We start from the raw sequence: 25,928 nt of genomic DNA on the forward strand, positions 1-25,928 counted from the left end.
AAAATCGCTTGGTTTCATCTTCTAGTTGTAATGCATATATCTTGGTGTAGTTAATTAGTTTCTTGCTCCACTGGAATTACTCTAGAGTCTAGACATCTGAAATCTCCATTTTCCACTTATTTTTTGTGTAACATCCGTATTGAATGCCTAGAAAAAAAAAACATAAAATTGAGTGTTTTTAAACCATTTGAATATACAAAATTCAAAGAAAATATATGATAAAAATATATAAAAATATGACCACATCAATAATCTATAAAGTCTGGTTCAAAAAAAAAAAATAATAATAATAACAAATTGAGGTTTGAAATATCCACATTCCAAATGGATCCTAATTTATGACTTCCTTTAGTCTATTAGCATTATATCATCAACATAAATGAACATTATGGTATCTTATCATCCCGTTTACTTTTAGTGTATAATGTTGCTTCACTGGTAAACTTCTAATAGTTACATAATTTTAACAGTGTTCAAGCTTACATCAAAGCAATCTTAGAGAGATGAAAATATTTTGCAAAAGAATAGCATTATTATTATTTTTTTCTTTCTCAACCCTCATGTTTTTTAAACTAAAAATTGAAGGAGATCTAAATTTCTCAACCTAAAGAAAGTTGAAAGAAGGCGTCAGAAACGTGCAGAGCTGGGTGTATGAATTCGTACTGAAGATATAAATAAAATTGGACTGGTTGCTTCTATTTGGAAGTGTTGGGTGTAGAAACGCTCAGCAATGGGTGTACAAAGTATAATAGCGCGTGGGCCCATGGAGTGGTGGGAGAGAGAACATGCGTTGGAAATCAAATGAGAGACACAACACAACCTTTTAGTAGAGCACTAGCTAATACATTACTAGCTACTAGGGCACAAAAGTAGAGGAAAAGAGAAGGACAGGAACCAACGGCTATAATTTGTGAAGGTCCCAGCTGGCATCAAAAACCAACTTTCAATTATGAAGGCCAGCTGTAGCATATACACAATACAATACACGGAATGACGAAACTCCTCCCTTAACTATAATTGACATGATCATTTTCTTTAAATTACGTATTATTATACAAATTATAAGCTATATGTATTTACAATTTAATAACTTATAAATAATATTTATTATTATTATTTTTTAAATACGTAATGTATCATCTATTTTTCCATCTCAATACTAAATTTCTCCATATTATCCCAACTCAAAACCATATTGACCATTATTAGGTCTTTGTTTTATTTGTGAAGGACCCAGCTGGCACTAAAAATCAACTTTCAATTATTAAGGCCAGCTGCAACATATTGACCATATTATCACAACGCTAAATCATATTGACCATTATTAGGTCTTTGTTTTATTTGTGAAGGACCCAGCTGACATTAAAAATCAACTTTCAATTATTAAGGCTATCTGTAACATAGTGCCTATAATATCTTAAAGCAAAACACGTGATTAATTACCCATATTTTTTTCATAATAAAAATTTTCTATTAATAATGGTCAGTATGGTTTTGCGTTGTGATATTATGGCCAAAATGTTACATCTGGCCTTAATAATTGAAAGTTGATTTTTAAGGATTTGGATCCTCTCCTGGGGGTCCGAATTCTCTTGATCTAATAATAGATGCCGTTGAATTTTTATTAAATGATTATAAATAAATTTTTTAAATTATAATAATTATAACTATTAGATCAAAATTTAACCATTCGTATTATTAGGTTAGAAAGATTCGGACCCTGCTCAGGAGAGGATTCAAATCCTTAAAAATCAACTTTCAATTATTAAGGCCTGTAACATTTTGGCCATATTACCACATCGCAAAACCATTTTGACCATCTAAAGCCCATGGTTCCCTAAACCATCTACCTTTCGTGTTCGGCCTTCTGTGGACCTTGATGCCATCATGGTTTGCGACTTAATTGATTCGGGCTCCAACTCTTGGAAGTCGAACATCATTCGTGCTGGATTCCACCGGGAGGATGCCGACACTATTCTAAGTATCCCATTAAGTTATTTTGGCTGTGATGACAAAATGGTGTGGCACTATACAGCGAATGAGGATTATTCTGTGAAAACCGGCTACAGTGTAGCAATGGACTTGATGGAAAACGGTGCTTTGGGCAAGAAGGGACGGGGTGCCCCTAGTGAACAAAAGCAACTTAACAATGTCTGGGTCAAGATATGGCGCCTAAGGGTTCCGAACAAAATCAAGCTCTTTATTTGGAGATGTTGTAGCAATGCCTTGGCTGTTCGACGGAACCTTCAGAGACGGCATATGAGGGTTGATAATGTATGTGGTGTGTGCAATGCGCCGGACGAGACGAAAAACCACCTATTCTTTCGATGTATTTTCAGTCATTTATTCTGGTTTTGCTCTCCTCTTCACCTGAACTCCATTGAATTGGCTGGAGTGGACTTCCTTGATAGCTGGGGAAAATTCCACAAGTGTGTAAAGGATAGGGTCAACGCAGATGAGATATGTCAAGAATTTGCTTTTGGATTATGGAGACTATGGAAAAACAGGAATGAAGTCGTCTTTAAGGGGCTGCACCGTCAACCTCTGGAAGTTCTGGATTTATGGCGGAAGAACATCAATGAATTTAGGGAGGCGACAACTAGTGTGGATGGGGACGTTGAGACCATGGCAGAAGGCAACCACCCAGCTACTGCCCGGACTACCCCTCACTGGCAAAGACCCAAGTACAGGACCATCAAGATCAATACGAATGCGGCATGGTGTAAGGAATCCCATCGTGCAGGCGTGGGCTGGGTGGGGAGAGACTTTGCCGGGGTGCTCCAAGCTGCGGGCGGCTCCGGGACTATGCTCTGTCAAAGCGCTGCTGCGGCCGAAGCAATAGCGATACGCACAGCGTTGTTGGCTTGTATTAATCACAGGTTCAATCATGTAATTGTTGAATCTGATGCTCAGAGGATCATTCATATGATCAGGAAGGAAGTGTCTGAAGACTGTAATTTGGACTGTGTGCTTGGCGATATCAAGATACTAGCTCGAAAGTTGACGTCGGTGACGTTTGCGTTTGTGCCTAGGGAGAGCAATCAGGCTGCTCACTTGGTGACTAAGTATGTGTTAAAGGAAGGTCGTGATTTCACCTGGGATAATGTTGGGCCAGTTTTTTTGTTTAATACTCTTGCCAAAGATGTAAACCTTTTGATTCGCCTTTAATATATTTTATCCTTTGGAAAAAAAAAATATTGATGTGCGATGTGGGACAATGGTCCTTCACAAGTTCCAACATTTAAATGCCAATAGTTTTATCCGGTAACGAAAATACAATGATCAAAATGAAGTGGTCTAAACTGTTATACAAGAGTTTATTTCATTTTCGCTTTGTTTACTGAGTTTTCGGTTGTGAATTTTTCATCACCATCATAATATGTTAGATGGTGTGTAAAACGAGTCAATTTGTTTCTTTGAAGTACTTGTTTCTTTTGTTTATGTGGATATTTTTCAGTAAATGCATGAAACTCAAGAATCAGAATGGTTCCAATTCTTATTCTATATAAATAAACCTGTCATGTTATATGAAATCATAAAAATATTGGATTGATGAGTCATTTAGTACTACAATATAGTGATATTCTTTTAGATTTGTAAGTGTTAGGTTTTAGGTTCGATTCTTGCTAAAGACAAATTTGAATCACATTATTAATAGTCTATTGTGAGACTTAGTTTACACCTCAAACCCTTTAATATAAATAATATCGTTTGTTCAAATAATAATAATAATAATAATGATAATAATGGATTGAGGTTTGAAATTTCCTCATTCCAAATGGACCCAATTTATGACTTTCTTTAGTCTATTAGCATTATATCATCAACATAGCTGGACATTATGATATCTCATCATTCCCTTTGCTTTTAGTGTATAATGTTGTTTCACTTATAATTTTCTAATGGCTACATAGTTTTAGCAGTATTCAAACTTATATCAAAGCAATCTTAGCCTATCATCTGACACCTTATGAGATGAAGACATTTGACAAAATAGTTGCATTATTATTATTATTATTATTTTCTCAACCCTCATTTTTTGAAACTAGAAATTGAAGGAGATCTAATTTTCTCAGCGGAAAGAAAAATGAAAAAAAGGCGCCTGAAACGTACAACGCTGGGTGTATAAATTCGTACTAAAGGTACAAATAAAATTGGACTGATTGCTAGAGGTTTAGAGGTTTAGGATTATCTCTCTTTCTCTTTTCATTTCTTTTATCTCTTTCTTTCACATATTTTATTTTATCTTTTTTTATATAAAAAATTAATATAAGATGTTAATGTAGTTTAATCGTAATCATTTAAATAGAAAATGAAAAAAATAAAGAAAAAACAGAAGAAAAGAGAATCCGGGTGTACAAAGGTCCAGCGGTGGGTGTACAAATGATGGAGGATTATAATAGCGTGGGCCCAGGGAGCGGTGGAAGAGAAAACATTACATGTTTTTATATAAATGGTAGAAAATTTAAAATTTAAAATTATTAATTTTTTAACACACATATTCTGCTATTTATATAAAAATACATGATGTACCAACTCGTGTGAGGATCACACTGAAAAATCTTTCTAACACAAGGTTTAGTAGAGCACTGGCTAATCCTTTACTAGCTACTAGGGCACAAAAGTAGAGGAAAAGAGAAGGACAGGAACCAACGGCTGTAATTTGTGAAGGACCCAGCTGGCATTAAAAACGAACTTTCAATTATTAAGGCCAGCTGTAACATATTGACTATTCTTGGTCATTGTTTTTATTTTATACATTGAATGATGTGTGAGTCGTTGAATGAGAGATGGGCATGTAGAGACTAGCAGGAGGAGCCATCTTTCATTTACGCAAAATCAATTTCTTCGTTACAACTTTATATTTTAATTCACTTCACTTGGGTTTTTGCTTGTTCTGAATACAAGAAATGGCAGAAGGAGTTCTCTTTAATATTGTAGAACGGATCATTGTAAGTCTTGGCAACCGTGCTTTCCAAGAGATTGGATCGATTTGGGGTGTCCAAGATGAGCTCAATAAGCTCAAGAGGACAGTTGTCGGATTCCAAGCTGTTCTTCTAGACGCTGAGCAAAAGCAAGCCAACAACAGAGAAGTCAAACTATGGCTGGAAAGCGTAGAAGATGCAGTTTATGAAGCCGATGATGTGCTGGATGAGTTTAATACTGAAGTTCAGCGGAGACTAGTGATGCATGGCAATACTAAGCTGTCAAAGAAGGTATGCCTCTTTTTCTTTAGCTCAATTCAACTTGTTTTCTGACGAAAGATGAATCATTAGATAAAATATATTAACAAGAGGATTCGAGAGGTTGCACCTTGTAGAACATTTTCATAATCACGTATGCCTATTGATATTAACCTCTTAGGAGCACAATAGGTCTCCCAACAACTCATAATTAACTGCAATAAGTCTTCTAAATTGTTGTTTTGAATGTTTCATATAACTTACCGTTACAAAACTCTATTAACTTATTAATACAATTCTATCGGATTGTGTCTACTCAAATTCTTACAGGTGCGCCTTTTCTTTTCTAGCTCAAATCAACTTGTTTTTGGGTTAGAGATGAGTCATAAGATAAAAGATATCAACAAGAGGCTTAGTGAGATTGCATCCGGTAGACCCAGTGACTTAAACGATAGCCGTGAAGATACAAGATTTATATTGAGAGAGAGGGTCACTCACTCATTTGTCCCTAAGGAAAATATTATAGGGAGAGATGAAGATAAAATGGCAATTATCCAACTTTTGTTGGATCCCATCTCAACTGAGAATGTGTCAACCGTTTCCCTGATTGGAATTGGAGGATTGGGGAAAACTGCCCTTGCCCAACTCATATTCAATGATGAGGTGATTCAAAAGCATTTTGTGTTGAAAATATGGATATGTGTCTCTAATATATTTGAGTTGGATATACTGGCTAAGAAAATCCTAAAAGCTGACAAGCGTGATAAAGAGGAGCGTGATAAGGTGGACCAGCTTAATATGGATCAGCTGCAAGATGATCTTAGAAAAAAAGTAGATGGGAAGAAATACCTACTTGTGTTGGATGATGTGTGGAATGAGGATCCACATGAGTGGCTTAGGTTGATGGACTTGTTAAGGGGTGGTGGAGAAGGTAGTAGAATATTAATAACCACTCGTACTAAAACCGTTGCGATGACATCACACACAACTAAACTGTACACCTTAAGGGGTTTGAATGAAGATCAAAGTTGGTCTTTATTTAAGAAAATGGCTTTTGAAGATGGAAAAGAACCAGAGAATTCAACAATTAAGGCAGTTGGGATGGAGGTTGTAAGAAAATGTCAGGGAGTTCCACTCGCTTTAAGGACGATAGGTGGGATGTTGCGCACCAAACATCATGAAATAGAATGGTTTAATTTCAAAGAAAGGAAACTTTCAAAAATAAGTCAAAAAGAAGATGATATTTTACCAACACTTAAACTAAGTTATGATGTGCTCCCATCACATTTGAAGCATTGTTTTGCTTATTGTAGCTTGTTCCCACCTGATTATGATATCTCTGTACCAAGATTGATTAGACTTTGGGTGGCACAAGGGTTCATTAAGTCATCCGACGAAAACGAGTGTTTGGAGGATGTTGCGTATGAATATTACAAGGAATTGTTGTGCAGATCGTTTTTTCAAGAAGAAAAAACAGATGTGTTTGGTATAACAAGAAGTTGTAAAATGCACGATCTCATGAATGAACTTGCAATCTTAGTGTCGGGGGTCGGAAGCGCCGTAGTTGAACCAAACCAAAAGAATTTTCATGAAAAGGTTCGTCATGTATCTTTAAATTTTGATATTGATTTGTCGAAATGGGAAGTGCCAACTTCCTTGCTAAAAGCATGCAAGATACGAACTTTTCTTTTTCTTTGGAATTTGAGAAATAGAGATGGGTCATTATGTGATTCATTTTGTGCTACAATTGTTTCAAATTTTAAGTCATTACGTATGTTGAGTCTCAATGATTTAAAAATTACAACATTACCTAATTGTCTTAAAAAGATGAAACATTTGAGATATCTTGATCTTAGTGGAAATTCCATGGAGAGACTTCCAGATTGGATAGTTGGACTTTCGAATTTGGAAACACTAGATCTCACTTGGTGTTATATGCTTGTGGAATTGCCTAAAGACATTAAAAAAATGATCAACTTAAGGCATCTCATGTTGAGAGGTTGTGATGGGTTGACTGGAATGCCACGTGGAATTGGTGAATTGAAAGGTGTTCGTACATTGAATAGATTTGTTTTGAGCGAAAGCAATTGTTTGGGGAGGGGCGGTAGTGCTGGTCTTGCTGAGCTGGGGACCCTTAACGAATTAAGGGAAAAGTTACTCATAAAGAATTTGAGGCATGTGGTGTCAGAATCAAATGTTGGTACACCTCTCAAGGACAAACAGCATCTCCATTTGTTGGATTTAAGGTGGAAATATGAAGATGTAAAGGGAGTTGATGAGGAGGATATTATAAAGTCAATGGAAGTATTGCAACCCCATTCTAATCTAAAGCAGTTGTCCGTGTGGTATTATGGTGGTGTGAGGTTTGCGAGTTGGTTTTCTTCTCTCATTAATATTGTTAATCTCACATTCTGGAATTGTAACAGATGCCAACATCTTCCACCCTTGGATCATTTGCCTTCCCTTAAGAAACTTGAACTTATAAGTTTGGAGAAGTTGGAGTACATATTACTATCAGAGAAAGAGAGCATTAATAGTATGAGTGATGAGATGATGAGGATCTCATTCTTTCCCTCCCTGGAGACACTCGAGGTAAGAAATTGCCCTGTTCTGAAGGGATGGTGGAGGGCGCACGCTCGTAACACTGCTTCTTCATCAACGGAAAATCTGTCGTTGCCATCTTTTGCCTCTCTTTCTACATTGTGTATTTATGAGTGTCCTAATCTAACTTCCATGCCTCTGTATCCAAATGTGGTTAAAATGGTACTCACTGGGAACAGCTGGAAGGTTGTTGATTCCTTGTTTGTTAGAGGAGCATCTGATATTACACATGATGTTGGTGTTGATGTTTCTGCCTCTTCTTCTTCCCCTCATCTCTCCAAATTAACACATCTGACACTCCATGGATTTGAGGATTTGGCATCACTGCCAGAAGAAATAAGCAATCTCACGTCACTTCAGAAGCTTACAATTAGAGTTTGCCCTAATTTGGCATCAATACCAGAAGGGATTCGTGGACTCCCCTGTTTAAATACATTGGTGATTGAGAAATGCCCCATGTTAAGCGAAAGATGCAAAAAAGAAACAGGTGAGGACTGGCTTAAGATTGCTCACATCCCATCCGTTGAAATTGATAAATCTTAAGGTGCGTTTTCTAACTTGTTTGAATTTACACTTGCCTAATTCAGTATAAGCTACGAAATATTAAAATGCCGATCTCGTTCTTATTTTTATTCTTCATTCGTCATCACCAGCATTTTATTTTTCTTTCCAGATAGCATACCATGTGGATCAATGATTTCGGTATGCATTCATTACCCACTCAATTTAATTTATTTATTTATTTTTAGTTCGTCAACCTTTTGGATTCAATATGTAAGGGCCATGTTGATTGCTTGGAGTGGTTGTATATGATTTTACTTTTGATCGTTGGGGTTTAAGTACTATATCATCTCGTTGTATATTTTTTCTTTAAATAATATAATATGGGCGTGAGGGTCTAGCCCCCCAGCTTCGACTGGGTTCCAGCCCTCTTTAAATTTTTTTTTTAATATTTGTTGATGTATTGGAAGCAAAATCACCTTTGTCACGTTATAACATATGTCGCATAATTATACCAAACAATGATACAACAACAACAACAACAAAGCCTTTTCCCACTAAGTGGGGTCGGCTATATGAATCTTAGAACGCCATTACGTCTATTAATTATCAATGCACTGAAGTAACCAAACATTCCAAAATCGAGGAAACTCCAAAATCAACTCTGGATACGGCTCCGGACACAAATATCTGCTCCAAAACCCGAAACTACCCACTAAAAAACGCTACACTCAATAAAGCAAATAAACTGATTATGTTTTGTTTAGTTCATGACAACCATTACAAAAACAAAATATTTGTTGTTTTTTCCATGTCCCGTCTCTATAAACAACCCAGACAGCTCCTAGTTAGTTTCTTTGTTTTCTTTTCCTCGATTTCCTTAGCAATCAAATGGTCTCCCTAAGTACAAACAAATTCTTCAAACATACTGAATGTTTACTAATATTTTTCTTTTCTTTCCTTTTATTCATCTACCCAGTTGAACTGGTCTCTTAAGTTTTCTTAATCTGCAATCAAAATATATTGGTTTCTTAAAGTTTTATTCAAAAAATTTACTTGCATGTAATCAAAATACATTGGTTTCTTAAGTTTTCTTTTCCATCTTCTATCCAGCATATCTAAGTTCATTATTAACCCACACCAGTTCATACTTATTATAACATGTTATAGATTTATTTTTAAAAAGTTGAAGATGCTTGTATTGCCAATAACTAAAAAGGGAAAAGTACGGACCTTGACATTCACACAAAAATCTTCCATGTAGTTCTTTGTCATCTACAAAAACAAACTTACTAACAGATCAGTCAAAGGAAAATTATTACAACCTCTGCAAAAACAAAATATGACATGGGTTGTGCTCATAAAAGCATTTGGATTGATCACAATTCGTGACCTGTTATACATGATATCTCCTTAGACATTTTGGGAACTTGACAGCTTAAATTTTCTTTAGTCACATGTGCTCATAAACGCAAATTACAGCGACCCAATGTCTACTAAAAACTTGGAGAAGGGACTCAATTAGTCAACGAACAGGTGCCTCACACGTTCCTGTTAAAGACCAAAGAGAGAACCTGTTTTCATTCATATTTGTGCTGTTTCGATTAGCTTATCTCACTATGACTTGATTCATTAGTTCTATAGGCAGTTCTAATCACTACGAAAACAGCTTAATAACAGTTGATTATCTATAAAACAAAGAGGGAAAACATAGAAATACTATCTGTAATTAATAATAAAATACCATGAATTTGTTTTTGGGAAGCTGCTTTTAGGTTAGTACCCTCGTCTGGTGAAAACATATCCTACAATGCAGCAAGAAATAGAGTAAAAGGAATAATAGTTGGTTTCCATTTAGAACCTCAAAATCCCACTTTAGTCTTTCTCTTACCAGAGAAAACAGCATCTCCCGTGAAAGTGAATTCGAACTTGGCATCCATTCCTCCATCATACTTAGAAGCAACCACATCCTGAAAGTAAGCCCCCTGACGAACGAACTTTCCCATCCATCCACCGACTCCGAAGTCCTGAACTTAACAATTGTAAGTTTGCTCTTGCTACTCTTTCCTGCTCGTAATTGCGCCATTTCGTTGTTATAGTCCTGCAATGCGAACAGTCAAAAGCTTCCTGTAAGCAACTCTCGAAGGGTAAAATTCAAATCCAACATTGAACCAACCAATGAACTTAAAAGACATCAAAACCGAAACAGATTACTAAATGTCAAAAAAGAGTATTTCAAGGATATGGCAATAATGATCACACCTGCAATGCTTTGGTAAGATTGTAGACCCCTCTTTGATCAACCCTGTAGAGGTCTCCGCTGATAGTAGAGCCTGCAGTAGCATAATAGATAATCTTGTTACAGCCCTGTACTGCGGTGGACAGGGTAGCAGGATCACCCACATCTCCAGTCAATGGCAAGACAGATATGAAAAAAGAGAGAAAATGATAACACCCACCATTTAAAGGAGTAAAAGCACAAAAATTATCTTGCAAACCCTTGATTTATCGGTAAAAAATAAATCAAAGAGTCAAAAAAATAATTTAAAACCAATTCTATATTTCTAAGCAGAAGATGTGCAATTTTTTTTATATTCGTCTTCAATTTGTGGCACTTCATTCTCAATAATGAACAATTCACAAAATTCCAGATTTGCTACATCAAAGGACAGACCAAATAGGAAAACGCATCATTCGTTATCCAAATTGAAACAACAATCCCACTAAAATTGACTACTCATAAGAATCTCATTCCACAAAACTTCTTCAGTCCAGGCCTACACAACTGCAAGAAAAAAAATCCCCAGGATACATACTTTCATCCAAATCATCCACCGCCTTTAACAAAACCACAACCTATATCTTCCTTTCAGCTCAGATTAAAGCAAAATTTGAAACCCTAATCACTCCCAAACATGCTTTTGGAATATGAATAGGAAGGAAACTTGAAATTAGAGGATCATACAGAATTGGGATGGGGATTGGACTCGTGCTCAGAATCGACCTCTTCCTCTTCCTCTTCGGATTGATCACCGAATAGGTTCTGCATCAACCGGTGCCACTTCTCCCCCATCGCTGCTGGTGTGTGTTGCAATCGGAGCCCTCAAACTACTGACATTAAATAGTTCATTTGATTAGATCATAGAAAATATCACCATAGCATCCTGCAAATTTTGACAAGTGTGCGTCGAAACAAATCTGAAAATGAATGAAAACCCTGTTAACCAAACCCATAAACAATAACAGATGCCACACCAATCGTAGCACACAAAACCAATCCTACATGGCGAAATCCAATCAACGAAACAAAAAATACTCCGAAACCTATCAGCCAATATACAGCAAGTAGAAGCAACGCAATTAAAAAAAAAAAAAAACCCCAAATCCGCAATGATCCAAACAGTTAAAACTAGGGTTTGATACTTAATGCGCCTATTGCTATTAGACTTTGATCCCCGAGAATCACTGGATACTGTTGATGATGCCATTGTGTTCAAGCCAATGGATTTCAACCCTATCCGGCAAAACACCACAAACTCCATCAGAAAAAGATTCTCAAAGATAATGGGTGAGGGGATTACATTTGAATTGCCAGAGGATGTTGTTGAAAAGATCTTGATTGGAATATGGCTAGGCCGGACTGCCTTAGAGGAATGGGCAGAAAAGGTTCCCGCTCCGAGCATCCAACTGCTCAAATACCCAAATTAATAACCAAACAATAAAAAAATAATACAAAAATCAAGGGTTTCACAGAAAAATCTCTAAAACCCACAAACCCAAAAAAAAATTATCATTCAAAAATCTCACCGTGCTCAGAAATACTAATTAAGATTAAGGGGTTTATACGAGCAAAAACACATACAAACATGGAAATGTCATACAATCCAAACCCACTTCCACGAAACGAGGCCGTATCGATCCAGCTAGAACCCTCTCGATAACCTCCTTCACTGCAACCTATCAATTCCAACACAAAAATTGAGAAAATGTGCGAGAAAATTTGAGCTTGTGATTTTCTCGGAAACCAAACAGGGGTCTAGACTCTAAACCAAACCTTAGGCGAAGGGTGGAGAGCGAGGGCAGAGGCGAGCTTCGGGTGAGCAAGAATTCGGCTGCAGATTTGGTTCCAGGATTTGCTAACGCATGCCGCTGACGCGAAGGATATGGCGGTTAGGTGCGAGAGGATGTCATCGAGAATGTCGTCGTTTATCGACGCGTGGAGCGAGAGGGGAAGAAGCGGTGAAGATGCAGAAGGCGATGCGTAGTCGAAGAGGAGCATCCCACGATGATCGACGCGTGGGCACCAGGCACAAACGCAGAAAGCAACCCCAAAACACTGTCGTTCGGTATGCAATCCCATCCCCTTCTTTAGGCTAAAGAAATGGTGATAAATGATATGATACGAGCAGACTTCAAAGTATCACAAGGAGCCAGACAGGAGATTGAAAACGCAAAGCAGCGACATGATGTTTGTAGTTTCTAAACATGTATTATATGTTGAAATTGATTTCCGCCTTTTTTATAGACATATTATAAACATTTAATTGAACTGATCAAAAGAGAATCAACGAACAAAAAAAAGCGTAGAATGAGAAAACGGAATTGGTTCCAAAAACCATAAATAGGAGCACTGCTTTATAACATAATAAAAGAAATGAGGCAATCTCTCTGTACAGATTCTGGTTAGTGGTTCAATAAACAAATACAACAGAAACTACCATGAAAAATACCCTAATTGGAGCTATAAAACCACTACATTGCAAGGTACAACATAAAACTATCAGCACACGAGGTTACGGTTACCTGCCACATCGAAAACTCTTACAGGGACTCCTCTTCGTTTGCCAATCACAAAGAAAGGTTCCGCTTCGTCGCTTCCATTTTTAACAAAAGATCCTTTATATCAGCTTGCATTCTCATCTTCATATTGGAGTATTCACGATGCGCTCGGTCTAGAGCTTGTACTTCTTCAAGTTTCTTGCTGTGCATTTCTTCTGCCTCTACTAAGCGCAACTTTGCTATCCTGCTCCTAAATTCTTCTTCAATTTTTTCATTCTTTGCCATTGCTATGCGTTTCAGCCCCTCAGCTTCTCTTCTTGCATCATCTGCTCGTGTTTGAAACAATTTTGCCTCAGCCTGCTTGATCCTCACAATGCTCTCCAGCTCTTCGAAAAGAGGTTCTTTTTGGGCACTTGTGTTCAACTCTGTGTTGCGTTTCTCATGCTGATCGTAGTTAAAGCTAGGATGAGTGTTAGCTGCAGTCTCCAACTGAGGGACCTTTTCTGTGTATATTGATTTCAGCCATGTGGGTTCCTGGCTTGGCCCAGCAATCCCATTGTTCACTTTACTTTGATCCTTCCCAGATAAAGTGGCTGTTTTGCCTAGCTTGGAACTGTCAGCATCTGAAACAAAAGTGGAGGACTTGTTTAAAAACAGTACAGTTTCCAATTAACTAAGCACAGTATTACAACAGAGAACAAAAAGGCAAAACTTCGAGTATCAATAAAGGCATGACTTTTCTGCCTTCGGGATTTTGTACTCGTGCTATGTCATAATATTCTCACATAACCACAAAAAAGCAGTTCAGAGACATCGATACGATGTATTTAGGCCAGGCATCAAACTGAATCCCAAAACCCATAATCCTAAGAAACGCGAAGCTTCAAGCAAGCCAAACTCATAATTTATGTACTACAGAAACCATCAGTTGTAATTGTTCAAGCAGAAAGAAGAACACTTCCCCCAAAAGATTTGTATTTTGCATCTTCAATATAAAAACAAAAGGCTTCAAGTTGCTTCAATATATCAAAGGGTTTCCATTCATGTCATAACAAAGAACACAATTTATAAAACTTTTATTTACAGCAATTCACTAGTATCAAAATCTCCATGTAACATCGATATCTTGTAACCCATGGAGAAAGGAAGCATCTGTAAATTTAACAAATGATGTAGCACGATATACCAAAACCATTTTCCCAACGAAAAATCCAACAAAAGCAAGGGTAAGTCATATAAGAAAAACTACATAGTGCCAAATGACTCTTCTTTTATAACTCAATATCATTAAACACTCTACCGAAAACAAATATATGACAAATTGATAATATATTACAGATAATTTTTCATTTTCAGAAAAAGCATGATCCTAAACAATGATATTATGACAATGCATGCAGATTATGACCCTGAATAGTATTGTAAGAACGAAACAATAAATTCTTTCTGATAAAACAAATAACTTACCCAAAAGAAAAGCCATGACATAATTGTACACCTCCGGAAGGTCAGACTTGTTTACCAATCTTGCCAGTGATTGATCGGCAATTTCATAAAGTCGTCTCCCTCTCATGCCCTTACTGACAACAAATATTCTCTTAACGTATTCAAGTTCCCTAGCAAGATTTTCAATTGTCCAATCCTTTGCAAAATTCTGAAAAACCTCTTTCACAAAGCCAAACATCTCAGAAGGATGATCGCAGGCAACACAATGAAACTGCATCTCAGTCATCCCTTGAGATCCAGTAGCACTGCGTCCATTTCTAATATAAGATTCCCGCAATGCACAATCCGCGTGGCACCAATGGAGACAAACATCACACCCAATCCAACTACATGTATTCGAGGCCATGTCAAACTTTGAGCACACAAGACACATACACGCACTGCAAAAACCACTCTTTTGCGAACAAACCTTGCAATCACATTCATCCACAGGCACAAGACTCCGACAAGAAGGATTTCTGCATCTTGAGTTAAGAAAAATTTCAGCCAAATCAGAAGATGCACCATTCTCTTGCTGGAGATAATCCGGTAGACCAGTCTTCAGAGCAACCAAGATTTCCAGTTGCGCACGATGAGCTTTTAGTAGCATCTCCATGGTTATATCAGACCTGCTCTGCAATGCCTTCTGAAATGCAAACAGTTGCATGCGCTTATCCATATTTAACATCATATCGCGAATGGTCTCCTTCACACATGAAGTGGATTGTCCTGTCATCTCATGAAACTTCCTAGCCATTACATGTATGGGATCGGAGACTATCCTGGCAACGATTGTCTCCACAAAGTCAGCTCCACCAATGAGAAATTTCTCGTGTTCCTTCTGACTGCTAGTCCTATATAAACTACCACTACTTTTCTCTCTCATTAGTCGTTTTCTGTCAAAACTATAGTTTGATCCCATTTCATGAGATCCAACGCTATTCGAAGGTGATCTAACATCCTCATGGTTCCTTGTCTGTCCACCTGACAACTGCTTATTGAAGCTCAGATGCCTTTCCATTCCATTCGTCACTTCAGAGCTTCCTTCAGGATGCCTACGATGTTGTTGCCCTTGGACCGATTGACCATTTGGAATGCCTTGCGATGCTTGAGACTGTTGTTGATGAAACCCGTTTCCATTCATCAAGATTCTTTGATACAAAGGGATTTCTTTGCTCTTAGCATCATTCTGAACAAGTGCCTGCCAAGGAACTTCTTTACCCTTAGCCTCAGTCTGAGCGAGTGCCTGCCAATCGATTCCCTGGAAAAGCGGACGACTTTTAACCGACTGTTCAAAGTCCACCGAATTCTGGGTGGTTAGCGAACAGCTAGGGTTGTGATAAAACGACTGAGAGCCTGAAAAGGATACTGATTGAGTAAATCCATCAGAGTTAGTACGAAAAGTATTACTTAGAGACTGAACACTCATTGCTTGGTCGGGAGAACCAGGAGCTGCACCACCAATGGGTAACAAAACATTTGGCAAGCTAAGAGAAAGATCAAGCGGCTCAAGTGCCAGCTTTTCATCCTTCACACTGGAACCAGATTGATCAGCTTTCTCCTTTCGCCTAACAGGAGAGCTTGAAAACAACTCAAAACCCCTAGTGCTGAGTCCTTCTATATCATTTTCCAACCCAATTAACAGCTCTCTGGATTCTCTGGCAGTCCACCGACCATCTTCTGCTGAATCTACCATATCGGTCGGTGTCACAGCGACGCTTTTACCTTTATCCTTAAAATTCTGACTCATACTATTCACCGTATCCAGCTTAACCAATTCATTATCCTCCTCATCCTCTGTTGCTACCTTGTCTGACTCTGTCATTTCATCGTCATCATCCTCCGCCTTCAATTCAAGGTCAATTCCCTTATCTTGCTTTGGTTCCTCTTCCAATTCCATCGGAATCTCCGCGACCACTTCTTCATCACCTTCCCTGAAACTCCCTTTTCCATCATCCTCATCTTCACGAGCTTCCACATTCCCGCTTTTATCAATCATTTCGTTATCACCATTTGGCAAGTCATCATCTTTCTTCTCCTCCTCATCCTTCCTTTCACACACACTCTCTTTACTCACATCTTTCACCTCTTGTTTATCCGAGGACTCACCTTTCTCCTCCCTAGCCTCTTGTTTATCCAGAGACTCACCTTTCTCAACCCTATCTGTATCCCTATCTGAAGTCTCGCTTCGAATCCGTGTTTCTTCTGTTTCAGCTCCACCTTCAGGACCCAGTTGGGGTTCACCTTCACCTTCACCTCCACCTCCAACACCAGCTCCAGCTTCAGGCACAAGCTCACCCTCCTCCATTTCACTACTAGTCCTACTCCCCTTCTCAGCCTTAACCTCCTCCGTCTCCCTCTTCCTAACCTCAACACTCTTTGGCTGCTCAACCGGAACCTCCTCCGTCTCCGTCTTCCTAAACTCAACACTCTTTGGCTGCTCACCCTGAACCTCCTCCGCCTCCACCTCCCTCTTCCTCACCTCAACACTCTTCGACTGCTCACTCCCCACCGAGTCCTTAGACCAAGTGGGCGACTTGGACTTGGACTCCGATTTCGACTCCTTCCCATCCCTAAACCTCCTCGCAGGGGACCTAACCCTAGACTGCTCGCTCCCTGAATCCCTCGAATTCGACCACGTCGGCGACCTCACGTCCCTCAACCCCTTCCCTCCTCCTCTCTCCTCGAACTCCTTCCCAAACCTCCGCCACGACAACGCTCCGCTCCCGCTGCCTTCGCGCCTTGACCTGTCCCGCTCCGATCGAAACCCTTTCGGAAAATCCGTCGGCGACCTCCTCGACGCGGAGAAGCTCTCGGACCGGTGCATCAAATTACGATCGTACCCTCCTCCATCTCTATTGTATCGATCGGTCCCCTTCCTCCGGTCGAAACCGTCGAACTCGTGCCCCGGCCTCTTCCGGACAGTTCTGGACCCTCCGCCAGAACCGACCTGTTCCCGGTCGTCGTAGGAGCGAGCCGGCGCCAGAGAAGAAGCCGAGGAGGACGAAGAGAGCAAACCCTTCCGCACAGTATCTGGCTTATAGTAGAAGCTCCGGTGCGAGTTGGAGGAGGTTCGGCTGGGGTTGGAGCTGGGGTTCGGGTTAGGATTCGGATTCGGATCCTTCCCGAAGGAATCGAGACCGTCGCTGGATCTCAGCCTCTTCATTTCTCCCCCAAATTGAAAATTAAATTAAAAAATAAAATAAAAATTGAAGAGCTGCCGACTACGACGTTGTATTTGAAAGGGGTGAGGGCTTTTGGCCATAAAGGAGGTCGAATTTACGGGGATTGCCACGGAAGCTGGTTGAAAAGTGAGCCGGGGTAGCAGAGAGAGAGAGAGAGAGAGAGAGAGAGAGAGGGGACAGCCAGCGGAGAGGAAGGTTCGGGGAGAGTAGAAGGGGTAAAATTAGAAGGACAATGATGTCCTTGAGTCAACGCAGTTCTAACAACTGATGAGGAGAGAGAAAGAGGGAGAATGAGTTGGATACGCAAAGTGCGTGGAAAAGCATTGAAGAGTGAGTCTCTTACAGTAGGGTTCTCTCTCCCTTTTATTTTTTATCTCCTCGTTTTACCCTTTTATTTAATTTTATTCTTTATATAAAAATTTCAAAATATGATGTAAACGTGGTATAATCACAACCATTTAAATAAGAGAGGATGAAAGAAGAGAGAGATTAAGAGATGAGAGAATTCTACTTCCCTTTGTTGGCAACGAAAGTGTGTTTGAATGCACGAAGTCGAAAGGGGTGCGTACCAAAGACATATTTTTTAATTTTAATTTTACTAGTATTCGAGGAATTGGAGAATTCGAAAGTTTTACCGCATAAGAGAGAGGGAGCTTCGAACATGAAATACGTTAATCACTAGAATACTTGCTACAAACAACATTCGACTAATGTTAGTAGGTGTGATGAAAGAAAAGATTCAACAAATGTTAAATGCTTTCATTCATCAAAAAATTAAAATTAATATTGAAACTCTTTTTCGCTCTTATTTTCTTAAAATGATCGAGACATTCATTTGAAAAAAATTTATTCGATACCTTATTTTCTCAGTAGTCCTTCTCTAGGTACAAAAAGGAATTTACAAAATATCTCCAAAATTCGATGTACTTCATCAAGTGTGAGGCACATCTCATGTTTGCCGAATCTAAAAATTATTGTCTTTTTTTATACCTGTTATTGACAGTAGCTCCACAATCGACAAAAACTTTAGAAACCGGATATCCCTCGATGTGTGCCGTTACATACAATGGCTTTAAATGGTGAAGCTTGGCCGATGATAAACGAGGGAACAATTCGGCCAAAGCGACCTTTAGACTATCATCTTTTGTTGTTGACTCGCCTTCAGCAATCGATACAAAATCAACATGGCCAGGTTCCTCGACAACCACATCTCCATCGAGGAAATTTGGTTGAGCCATGCTTGATTGAAAATCGGCAGGTAACACATGGACCATACTAATTTCCATATTATCCAGGACTGACGGGCCCATCTGGTCGAGACCCTCCTCGTTCGGTTGGTCAGCGACTACGGACTCAGTTGTCGTCAGAGTCGGACAACGAGATTCTTCCGTCCCTTCAATAATGTCACTCGGCGGAGCTGCTTCGGCCACTTGTTGGTTCTGCGTGACCGCCTTAGGTAAGGTCGAGATTGACAATGAACTTGGGGTCAAGACCTGAACCTGCTCCTGGTAGTGTAGCCGAGCATCCCTAGTGTCGAGATAAGCATCCAGACGGGCAATACGGGCGATTTCATCGGTCGTAAGGCCGAAGAGAGAAACCGCCGAAAATACTTCAAAGTGATACCGTAAATACTGAAGGTCCTCCAGCGAGAAAGGAAGGTCAGCGACATCGATATCGGTATACGGGTCAACTTCAAATCCAAAGACACGAGCTTCTCGTATGTGCTGGAACCTTGCTTTCAATCCTGGATCTGAGGTCTTCTGGATGATCCGCTCAGCATCCGGACAAGTCAAGACAAGATCAATGGTGTCCTGACATGCCTTCGGCAAACCATACAAATCGTTGGCCGAATGTTTCTTATGAAATTCTCGCATATACTCCAAAGACTCCCCAAGGAACGGGGGGTGCAAATTCCGTCGAATTTTGACCAAAGGCTCTTGTATAACTAGCGGGGATAATTTGCTTTCGGCCTCTTGCCTGAAATGTTCAAAACGTGCCTTCATTTCCCCTGGTCGAATGAGAAGTTTGATCCACTTATCAGCTTCTTCAAACATGGTCTCGACGTCTTGATCGACCAGCCGTTTCCCCTGAGCCAACTCTGTCATAATTGGTGGAGGTGGTCGCTCCTCATTAGTGGCAACTGTATCCTTCGGTCGCCACTTAGGGGCCGAAGTTTCTTGGGCTGCTTGTCGGCGAGCCATGCAATCTATCCGTTGATGCCGGCGTTTCTGAGATTTGGACAACGCGGTGTAAACGCCCTTCGAAGAATGGTATGTATACCAACGTTGATCTCTAGGCTCGGGAGGCTTGAAGGTCTTTTGACTCCGTGATGATCCTGAACTGCTAGAATTACGCTTATAGTAATCATCGTCATAAAATGAAGCATCAAAATCAAGGCGCCGCCTGACCGGGGGTGTATCTTCCATCCGTACTTTAGGACCGAGCCTCTCAAAAACCCCGTGATGGTGGCCTTCATTGGCTACCTTTTGCCGAGTTGCGGCCACAGGCTCCGAAGAAGGCTTCTCCTCTGATTCACTGTCGACCTTTGCTCTACATTTCCTGCACAAAACCGCCGTCCCACTATCTTCATCAGTACTATAATCCATCATAGATTTGACAATAGCGGGCCCCGTTAAAGCCGTAGGTGGTTTATTTGAACGAAAATCGGCCATGAACCGTGGCCGAATATTCTGATTCCGCGGGCGTTGTGTCTCAACTACTTTAGCCTTGCCTTTCCCTTTGTCCTCGGGTAGGTACGCGTCGACCATGTTTACTGTTGCCGTGGGGAATGGATCAGTATCCACACTCATCTTTTTTTCGGGGAATTTCAGTTTGCCATTATCAATCCAGTTTTGAACGTTGTCGCGAAATACAACACAATTGTTTGTCGTATGTTTGCTTGAATTGTGGTATTTGCAATACATCTTCCCTTTAAGCTCTTCGGCCTTAGGAATGTTGTGACCAGGCCGAAGCTTGATAATTCTTGCGGATAACAGTTGGTCGAAGATTGCGTCAGCCTTGGTAATATCAAAAGTGTAGACCTTTGATGGTTTCAACACTCCTTCAGCGGCCGAGCGACTTTTGACTTCTCTAGAATCAACCTGAGTTAATGCCTTGCAAACGTATGGCTTATCTATCACTATCTCGGCCGCATCCACACTGACGCATTCATCCTCGGTTGACGCATAGCTGACAGTAGGATTTTTGTACAACGTCCCCCGAGATGGCGTTTTCGAAACCTTTTCCTCACGGAGCAAGTAGTCGTACTGTTCAACATGCTGGGCTAATTCATACATGTCCCAAAAGTTTGCCCCCAGGAATTTCTTTTTGTATTCGACGTCGAGGCCGTTCAAAGCAAGCCTGACAAATTCGACTTCGGGTAAGGGCACTCGGCACCAATTCCGGGCCGATTTGAACCTAGTGAGATAGTCCATTGGTGATTCATCAGATGCCTGAGCCATCCTTGCTAATGAAGAAACTGACATCTCCATCCCTGGTCGATAAAACTGCTCATGGAACTTCTCGACCAACTCTTCCCAGTTCTGGACGGAATTGGGGGGTAGATTAATGTACCAAGCAAATGCCGAGCCGGTCAATGAGAAGTTGAATAGCCGTAACTTATGAAAGTCGCTATTGACATCTCCGCATTGCGCAGTGAAACGAGCCACGTGCTCCAACGAAGATAAAGACGATTCATCGGCAAAAAGACTAAAATCTGGGATCTTGAAACCCTTCGGGTACCCAAACGATTCCACGTAAGCTGGGTACGGATGAATAAACTTAGGAAACTTCAGCCCTTTCTTCATGGCCGAGTCAATCATCCGCTGAACTTCGGTCATATCAACAGGTGTTGCTTCGACCCTCTGGTCGGTCCCGTCTGACCTACTATTCGACCCTCCTCCTTTCTCCAAGTTAATTGGTTTGAGCAGGGCAGGAATAGGCCCGGCCGGTACAATCGGTGCCGGGTTGTTTCCTGGTAAACAAGGTTGGCGAAGATCGAAAGGCCTGCTGCCACCAACTTGACTAACCAGCATTTCGAGCAGCTTGGTTTCCCGATCATTGGCACTGAGTATCGCGTCATGCAGCTTGTCAATGCCTCGACTGAACGTCTGCTCGACTGACCGAGACTGCTCGTCCAGTCGCTTTCGGAGAAACGACCTCGTTGGTGGGTCTGATCCTTCACCACCATCCTCGTCACACTCCTCTATTATCCCTTCATTGAGAACGCATGTGTTTCTGTTAGGGATCTCTAAACCACGGAGTTGACCGCCGAGATTAACTTCTCTCTCTCGGCGAGTCGCGCTCGTGGACTCAGGTGTACCAACGCTAAGGGGATTCTGCGCCTGTGGCACACTCTGTCCTATGCTCTGACTCGGTAAATCGGCTGTCGACTTTCCCATAGCTGTTTTCTTTTTTACCGATCGTGTTTCAATTGGCATGAACTTCGTAGTTTAGCACTGGGTCCCACCGGGCGTGCCAAAATGTTGACCCTAGAAATTACAAAGCCTACGTGGCGCGCAGGCCGAATATATTCTAAGCTAACTACGTCCTTCGGTGATTGCGGGGCGTGCTAACTCGTCGGCCGAGGCTCGGCCGAGGAGTAAATTTGATGATGCTGCGTTGGGTCGCGCTACTGACTTCTGCGTCTTGCGATTGCGGCCGAGAAAGGAACGCGTCTCGGCCTCTTAGGTTCTCGAGCCTGAAGACAAGGCTGCTATTTCTTACAAAGTTCACGAACCGAATTCAGCTTGCAATGTGCCGAATGTAATAACTGTAACACCTCACCTCGCCGAGAAGGCTAATGAGATGACCTCGACCAACAAGGATTCGAAAACCCTTCTCGACCGAGACTTGGATAGGCAATCGACCGTTCTCGCCGCAGTGCTGTTGATGCCAACGGAAGATACTGCGAGACCGACCGACTCTACGGTGACAGAGCTATCTATGCCGACTTAAGATATCACCGGTTGCTTCCACAGTGTTGTTGATGCCAACGGAAGATGTGTCAGCGAAAAAGGAAAAGAAAAAGATCTCAAGTTGTGAGAGTTTGCGCAGGGCAATTTTTGTGTTGATTTGCAGGGGCTTTTCCTGATGCACAGCGTCCCCTATTTATAGTACTGAACCTTGAGTCCGAGTTTAAATCCTACTCGGACTAGGTTTCCCTTTCCGGATCACCTCGACCAGTCCTACATCTACTAGGACTATGAACCTAGTCCTTAGCTAAGCTGGATTAGTTTCCTGGATATCCGATCCCGTCGAGACTCCCCATTGCACTAGGATTCGTCCTAACCGCCCTAGGTTTGGACACCCACGTGTTGACCGATCCATGGTCCTTCTGCCGCCCGGCCTCCTGGACCGAGAGTGATCCTACCCTCGGCCCAAGCTATTATTTTGGGCCCAAACAATACCGTTCAGCCATTCTTATGAATCAGAAAAATTACCTTTCTTCTTAAAAAATAAAAAAATAAACTTCGATAAGGCATGTTAATCATAAATTCCGATGGTACCAAATATAGAGAAACTCTTTTTCTTTTTTTTTAAACAGTGACTAAACCAGCATACTAAAGTTTTTCTCCTCTTTATTTATTGATTGAAGTAAAAAGAAGTCAATAAGATTTAGATTGCTAAATATTAATATCAAAGTTAGTCAGGTGGCGTTCTGAGGGGAAATGGGAAAGGGAAGGGTGAGGAAGCTTCTAACCTGAGTGAGGAGAACCACAATAGTGCTTGATTTCCATTATGACACTAGTATTTTTTCATAGCTTAAAATAGTTGAATAAAACAAAATATACCCAAATATGATTTATTTCAGATGTAAGAAATTTGTAGATTATAACATAATGCCTTATGGTTAGTTTTGAATTCACGGAAAAATTTACCTTCTGTAACGATAGGTCATCCCGTTTCAAAATAATTTACCTATCATTTTTCAAATCATTAGATTAAAAATAAATAAAACACATGAAGAAACAAAAGCATTGTCTTTTTTTTTTTTTTTTTTACTTCTTAAATCACATTGGAACCAAATAAATTAAGATGCAAATGGCATTTTTTGTGTATGTAATTTAGTGAAATTCCTACAAGTGAGTAAGTGACATGTTCAAGAAGGTCAACATGCAATAGATTCTACGTTGTTTTCTATATTTTCTAACTCGTACACGCAGAATTAAAATATTTGGCATAATTTATACATGCATATATGCAAAATACAAACAATAGCCCTTCTTTCAAGCTTAGGGAGTTTTAACGAAACACTTACGGTACTGTTCACTTTAACGAAAAATCACATTTTTACTCTAAAAAGTCATTCCTGGTAATATTTACTTACAACTCTTTTTTATCATTTTCGTTAAAATTTAAAGTTTTTAAACCATTTTCATTAGTTTTCCTTTGAAATTATGAAATTGCTTGATTGATTTGAGCCTTGGAGATGGAGTCTCTGAAATCATGGAAAATGATTAAATAAATTGCATGACTATAAAATCTTTTCAAATTTTCATTTCATCGATTATTAGAAGATTTATTTGCGGTAAGGTGAGTTGGCCAAATGGATAGATTTTTCAGTGTGTCTGAAGTACAAGTACATACGTCATATATCATTATACAACGGAAGAGACATTTAAAAAAAAAAACTTCTCTCAACTTATATAATGACATATAACGTATCGTCTCGTATTTTAGGCACATTGAAAAATCTCTCAACCAAAAGTAATGTATCTGCTCCTAAAATAAAATTTGACTCCTCATCCGTGTAAATTAGTATAAATTTAAAACATTTTGTTTAGCTGGAGGAAAACCAACATGCAAATAGTTTCTAACGGTTGAAGCCGAGTAACATACGAAATCCTAAACAAAAACACAAGAGAGCCGTTCTTTTAAGAGAACTTTAATGAAAAGTTCTTGTACTGTTCACTTTAAAAAAAAATCATGTTTTAACATTAAAAAGTCAATTTTTGTACTATTTATTTTACCCTTTATTTTTTCATTGTCATTAAAACTCAAAGTTTTCAAACTATTTTCATTAATTTTTTTTAAGCAATAAAATTGTTTGGTTGATTGGATAAAAGCTCTGTCCATCTACGAGAAACAAAGAAAGAAGAGCCGAATAAGCGCCGGACACGCATCCAGCTCATCAAAACCAAACTGTTTGACCCTTTTCTTCTTCCCTTTTGGCCAGATTCCACCACGAACAATATGCGACTGCTCACTCCTATTTTTATCCAATTAGATTTAGATATTTGTTTAAATAATTGAAATTGTAAATACAAATTGAACACATGTCTAAATCTGATTGGATGAAAGCATGAGTAGCTGTTGAAATTTTTAGCAGTCAATCAAGTATTGTACTTCCACGATTGTGATTCCTACGTCACTATCGTGATACCTCCAAAGGAAGATGCATGTTCATGTGCATGCTATTAAATATTAATTGTATGCGTTATTAATTTGAGATATTGTCATTTGATGTTAGCAAGTTTTCGGAATCATGAAACAAAATTACTTACAAAAGGGTACATCACTATGGTGATATCTATAAACAATAATGCAGAACCACGTGTATGTTATTAGTTTGAAATACTATCACCCGATGTTGGTAAATCCTCAGAATCCAAACATCAAATTGTGTAAACACAAGCCATTATCGAAAACTCAATCTCTAAAATGCTTTAGTTAGCCTCGGTTGTATATACACCTGAAGTGCATTCATGATGTATACACCTTTGTCTCTATATCACTCATCAAATTAGACGATGGAAGTACAATCGAGTAGGAAGATAAAGCAAGACTAGACTAGGCTTATAAAAACAATACTGTGGCAATCAACAATTTTGAGAAAATGACTGCTTTAGCTTACTTGTTGACACAAGCAACAAAATGAAAAGCAAAAGCGTAAACCACAAGTTTTTTTCCTAGTCAAATTTGCTCTACTTTCTTATAAGACTGTTTCGTATTCAATTTGAATTTAATTTTTTTAATTCAAAAATACTTTTTAAGTTGTAGGTCTTAAAAACTTGTTTAGTATGATTATTTTCAAAAATTAAATTCAAGACAAATTTAAAAAATAGTCTATTATCTAAAAACACAAAAAATAAATTTAACTAGGAAAATAGTCTATTATTTTTCTCTCTCCTCTCGTCACACTTCGAATCTCTCTCTCTCTCTCATTGTCTCCCGTTTTTTCTTCTTTCCCTCT

At 39.5% G+C, this 25,928-nt stretch overlaps 3 protein-coding genes across 22 annotated transcripts in view; 1 reads left to right on the forward strand and 2 right to left on the reverse strand.

Annotated features, from left to right (window-relative positions):
- LOC108173665 (protein HIGH CHLOROPHYLL FLUORESCENCE PHENOTYPE 173, chloroplastic) overlaps positions 1–13,162 on the reverse strand; it is a 62,968-nt gene extending 49,806 nt beyond the window's left edge. The window contains exons 1-8 of one of the 17 annotated variants that reach the window (XM_070825145.1): positions 12,340–12,464; positions 12,148–12,242; positions 11,867–11,972; positions 11,251–11,393; positions 10,548–10,652; positions 10,177–10,386; positions 10,030–10,090; positions 9,519–9,560 (exon numbers count right to left, since the gene is read on the reverse strand). In XM_070825145.1, coding sequence (XP_070681246.1) covers positions 9,519–9,560; positions 10,030–10,090; positions 10,177–10,386; positions 10,548–10,652; positions 11,251–11,358 — 526 coding nt within the window. In that variant the 5' untranslated portion in view covers positions 11,359–11,393; positions 11,867–11,972; positions 12,148–12,242; positions 12,340–12,464. Of the gene's footprint in view, positions 1–9,282; positions 9,574–9,705; positions 9,860–10,029; positions 10,387–10,547; positions 10,691–10,919; positions 10,942–11,250; positions 11,484–11,866; positions 11,973–12,092; positions 12,243–12,339; positions 12,659–13,088 lie in introns of those variants that run through there. The other 16 variants (XM_070825140.1, XM_070825137.1, XM_070825136.1 and 13 more) reach the window with 16 other exon arrangements.
- LOC103438419 (disease resistance protein RGA2) lies at positions 4,157–8,722 on the forward strand. 4 transcript variants are annotated; one of them, XM_070825133.1, is made up of 4 exons: positions 4,157–5,216; positions 5,514–8,328; positions 8,458–8,486; positions 8,534–8,722. In XM_070825133.1, the coding sequence occupies exons 1-2, from the start codon at positions 4,911–4,913 to the stop codon at positions 8,325–8,327; spliced, it is 3,120 nt and encodes a 1,039-aa protein (XP_070681234.1). In that variant the 5' UTR covers positions 4,157–4,910; the 3' UTR covers position 8,328; positions 8,458–8,486; positions 8,534–8,722. The 4 variants fall into 4 exon arrangements, 3 of the variants coding, with proteins under 3 accessions (XP_070681234.1, XP_070681235.1, XP_070681233.1); XR_011582972.1 differs by having other exon boundaries at positions 4,236–5,216; positions 8,438–8,486; XM_070825134.1 differs by having other exon boundaries at positions 4,236–5,216; positions 8,438–8,722.
- On the reverse strand, positions 12,888–18,067 carry LOC103438418 (protein OBERON 4). The gene is made up of 2 exons (XM_008376967.4): positions 14,532–18,067; positions 12,888–13,687 (listed from the first exon to the last, which is right to left on the reverse strand). The coding sequence occupies exons 1-2, from the start codon at positions 17,713–17,715 to the stop codon at positions 13,134–13,136; spliced, it is 3,738 nt and encodes a 1,245-aa protein (XP_008375189.2). The 5' UTR covers positions 17,716–18,067; the 3' UTR covers positions 12,888–13,133.
- Between the last annotated feature and the right edge of the window lie 7,861 nt (positions 18,068–25,928).

This window comes from Malus domestica, chromosome 07, assembly GCF_042453785.1.
Source record: "Malus domestica chromosome 07, GDT2T_hap1".
NCBI lineage: Eukaryota > Viridiplantae > Streptophyta > Magnoliopsida > Rosales > Rosaceae > Malus > Malus domestica.

Excerpts from the sequence above, each read along its gene's own strand:
- LOC103438418 (XM_008376967.4), bottom strand. The coding sequence starts at position 17,715 with ATGAAGAGGCTGAGATCCAGCGACGGTCTCGATTCCTTCGGGAAGGAT. Across the intron at positions 13,688-14,531 it reads TGTCATGGCTTTTCTTTTGG|ATGCTGACAGTTCCAAGCTA; the intron begins GTAAGTTATTTG and ends CTTTTGTTTCAG.
- LOC103438419 (XM_070825133.1), top strand. The coding sequence starts at position 4,911 with ATGGCAGAAGGAGTTCTCTTTAATATTGTAGAACGGATCATTGTAAGT. Across the intron at positions 5,217-5,513 it reads ATACTAAGCTGTCAAAGAAG|GTGCGCCTTTTCTTTTCTAG; the intron begins GTATGCCTCTTT and ends AAATTCTTACAG.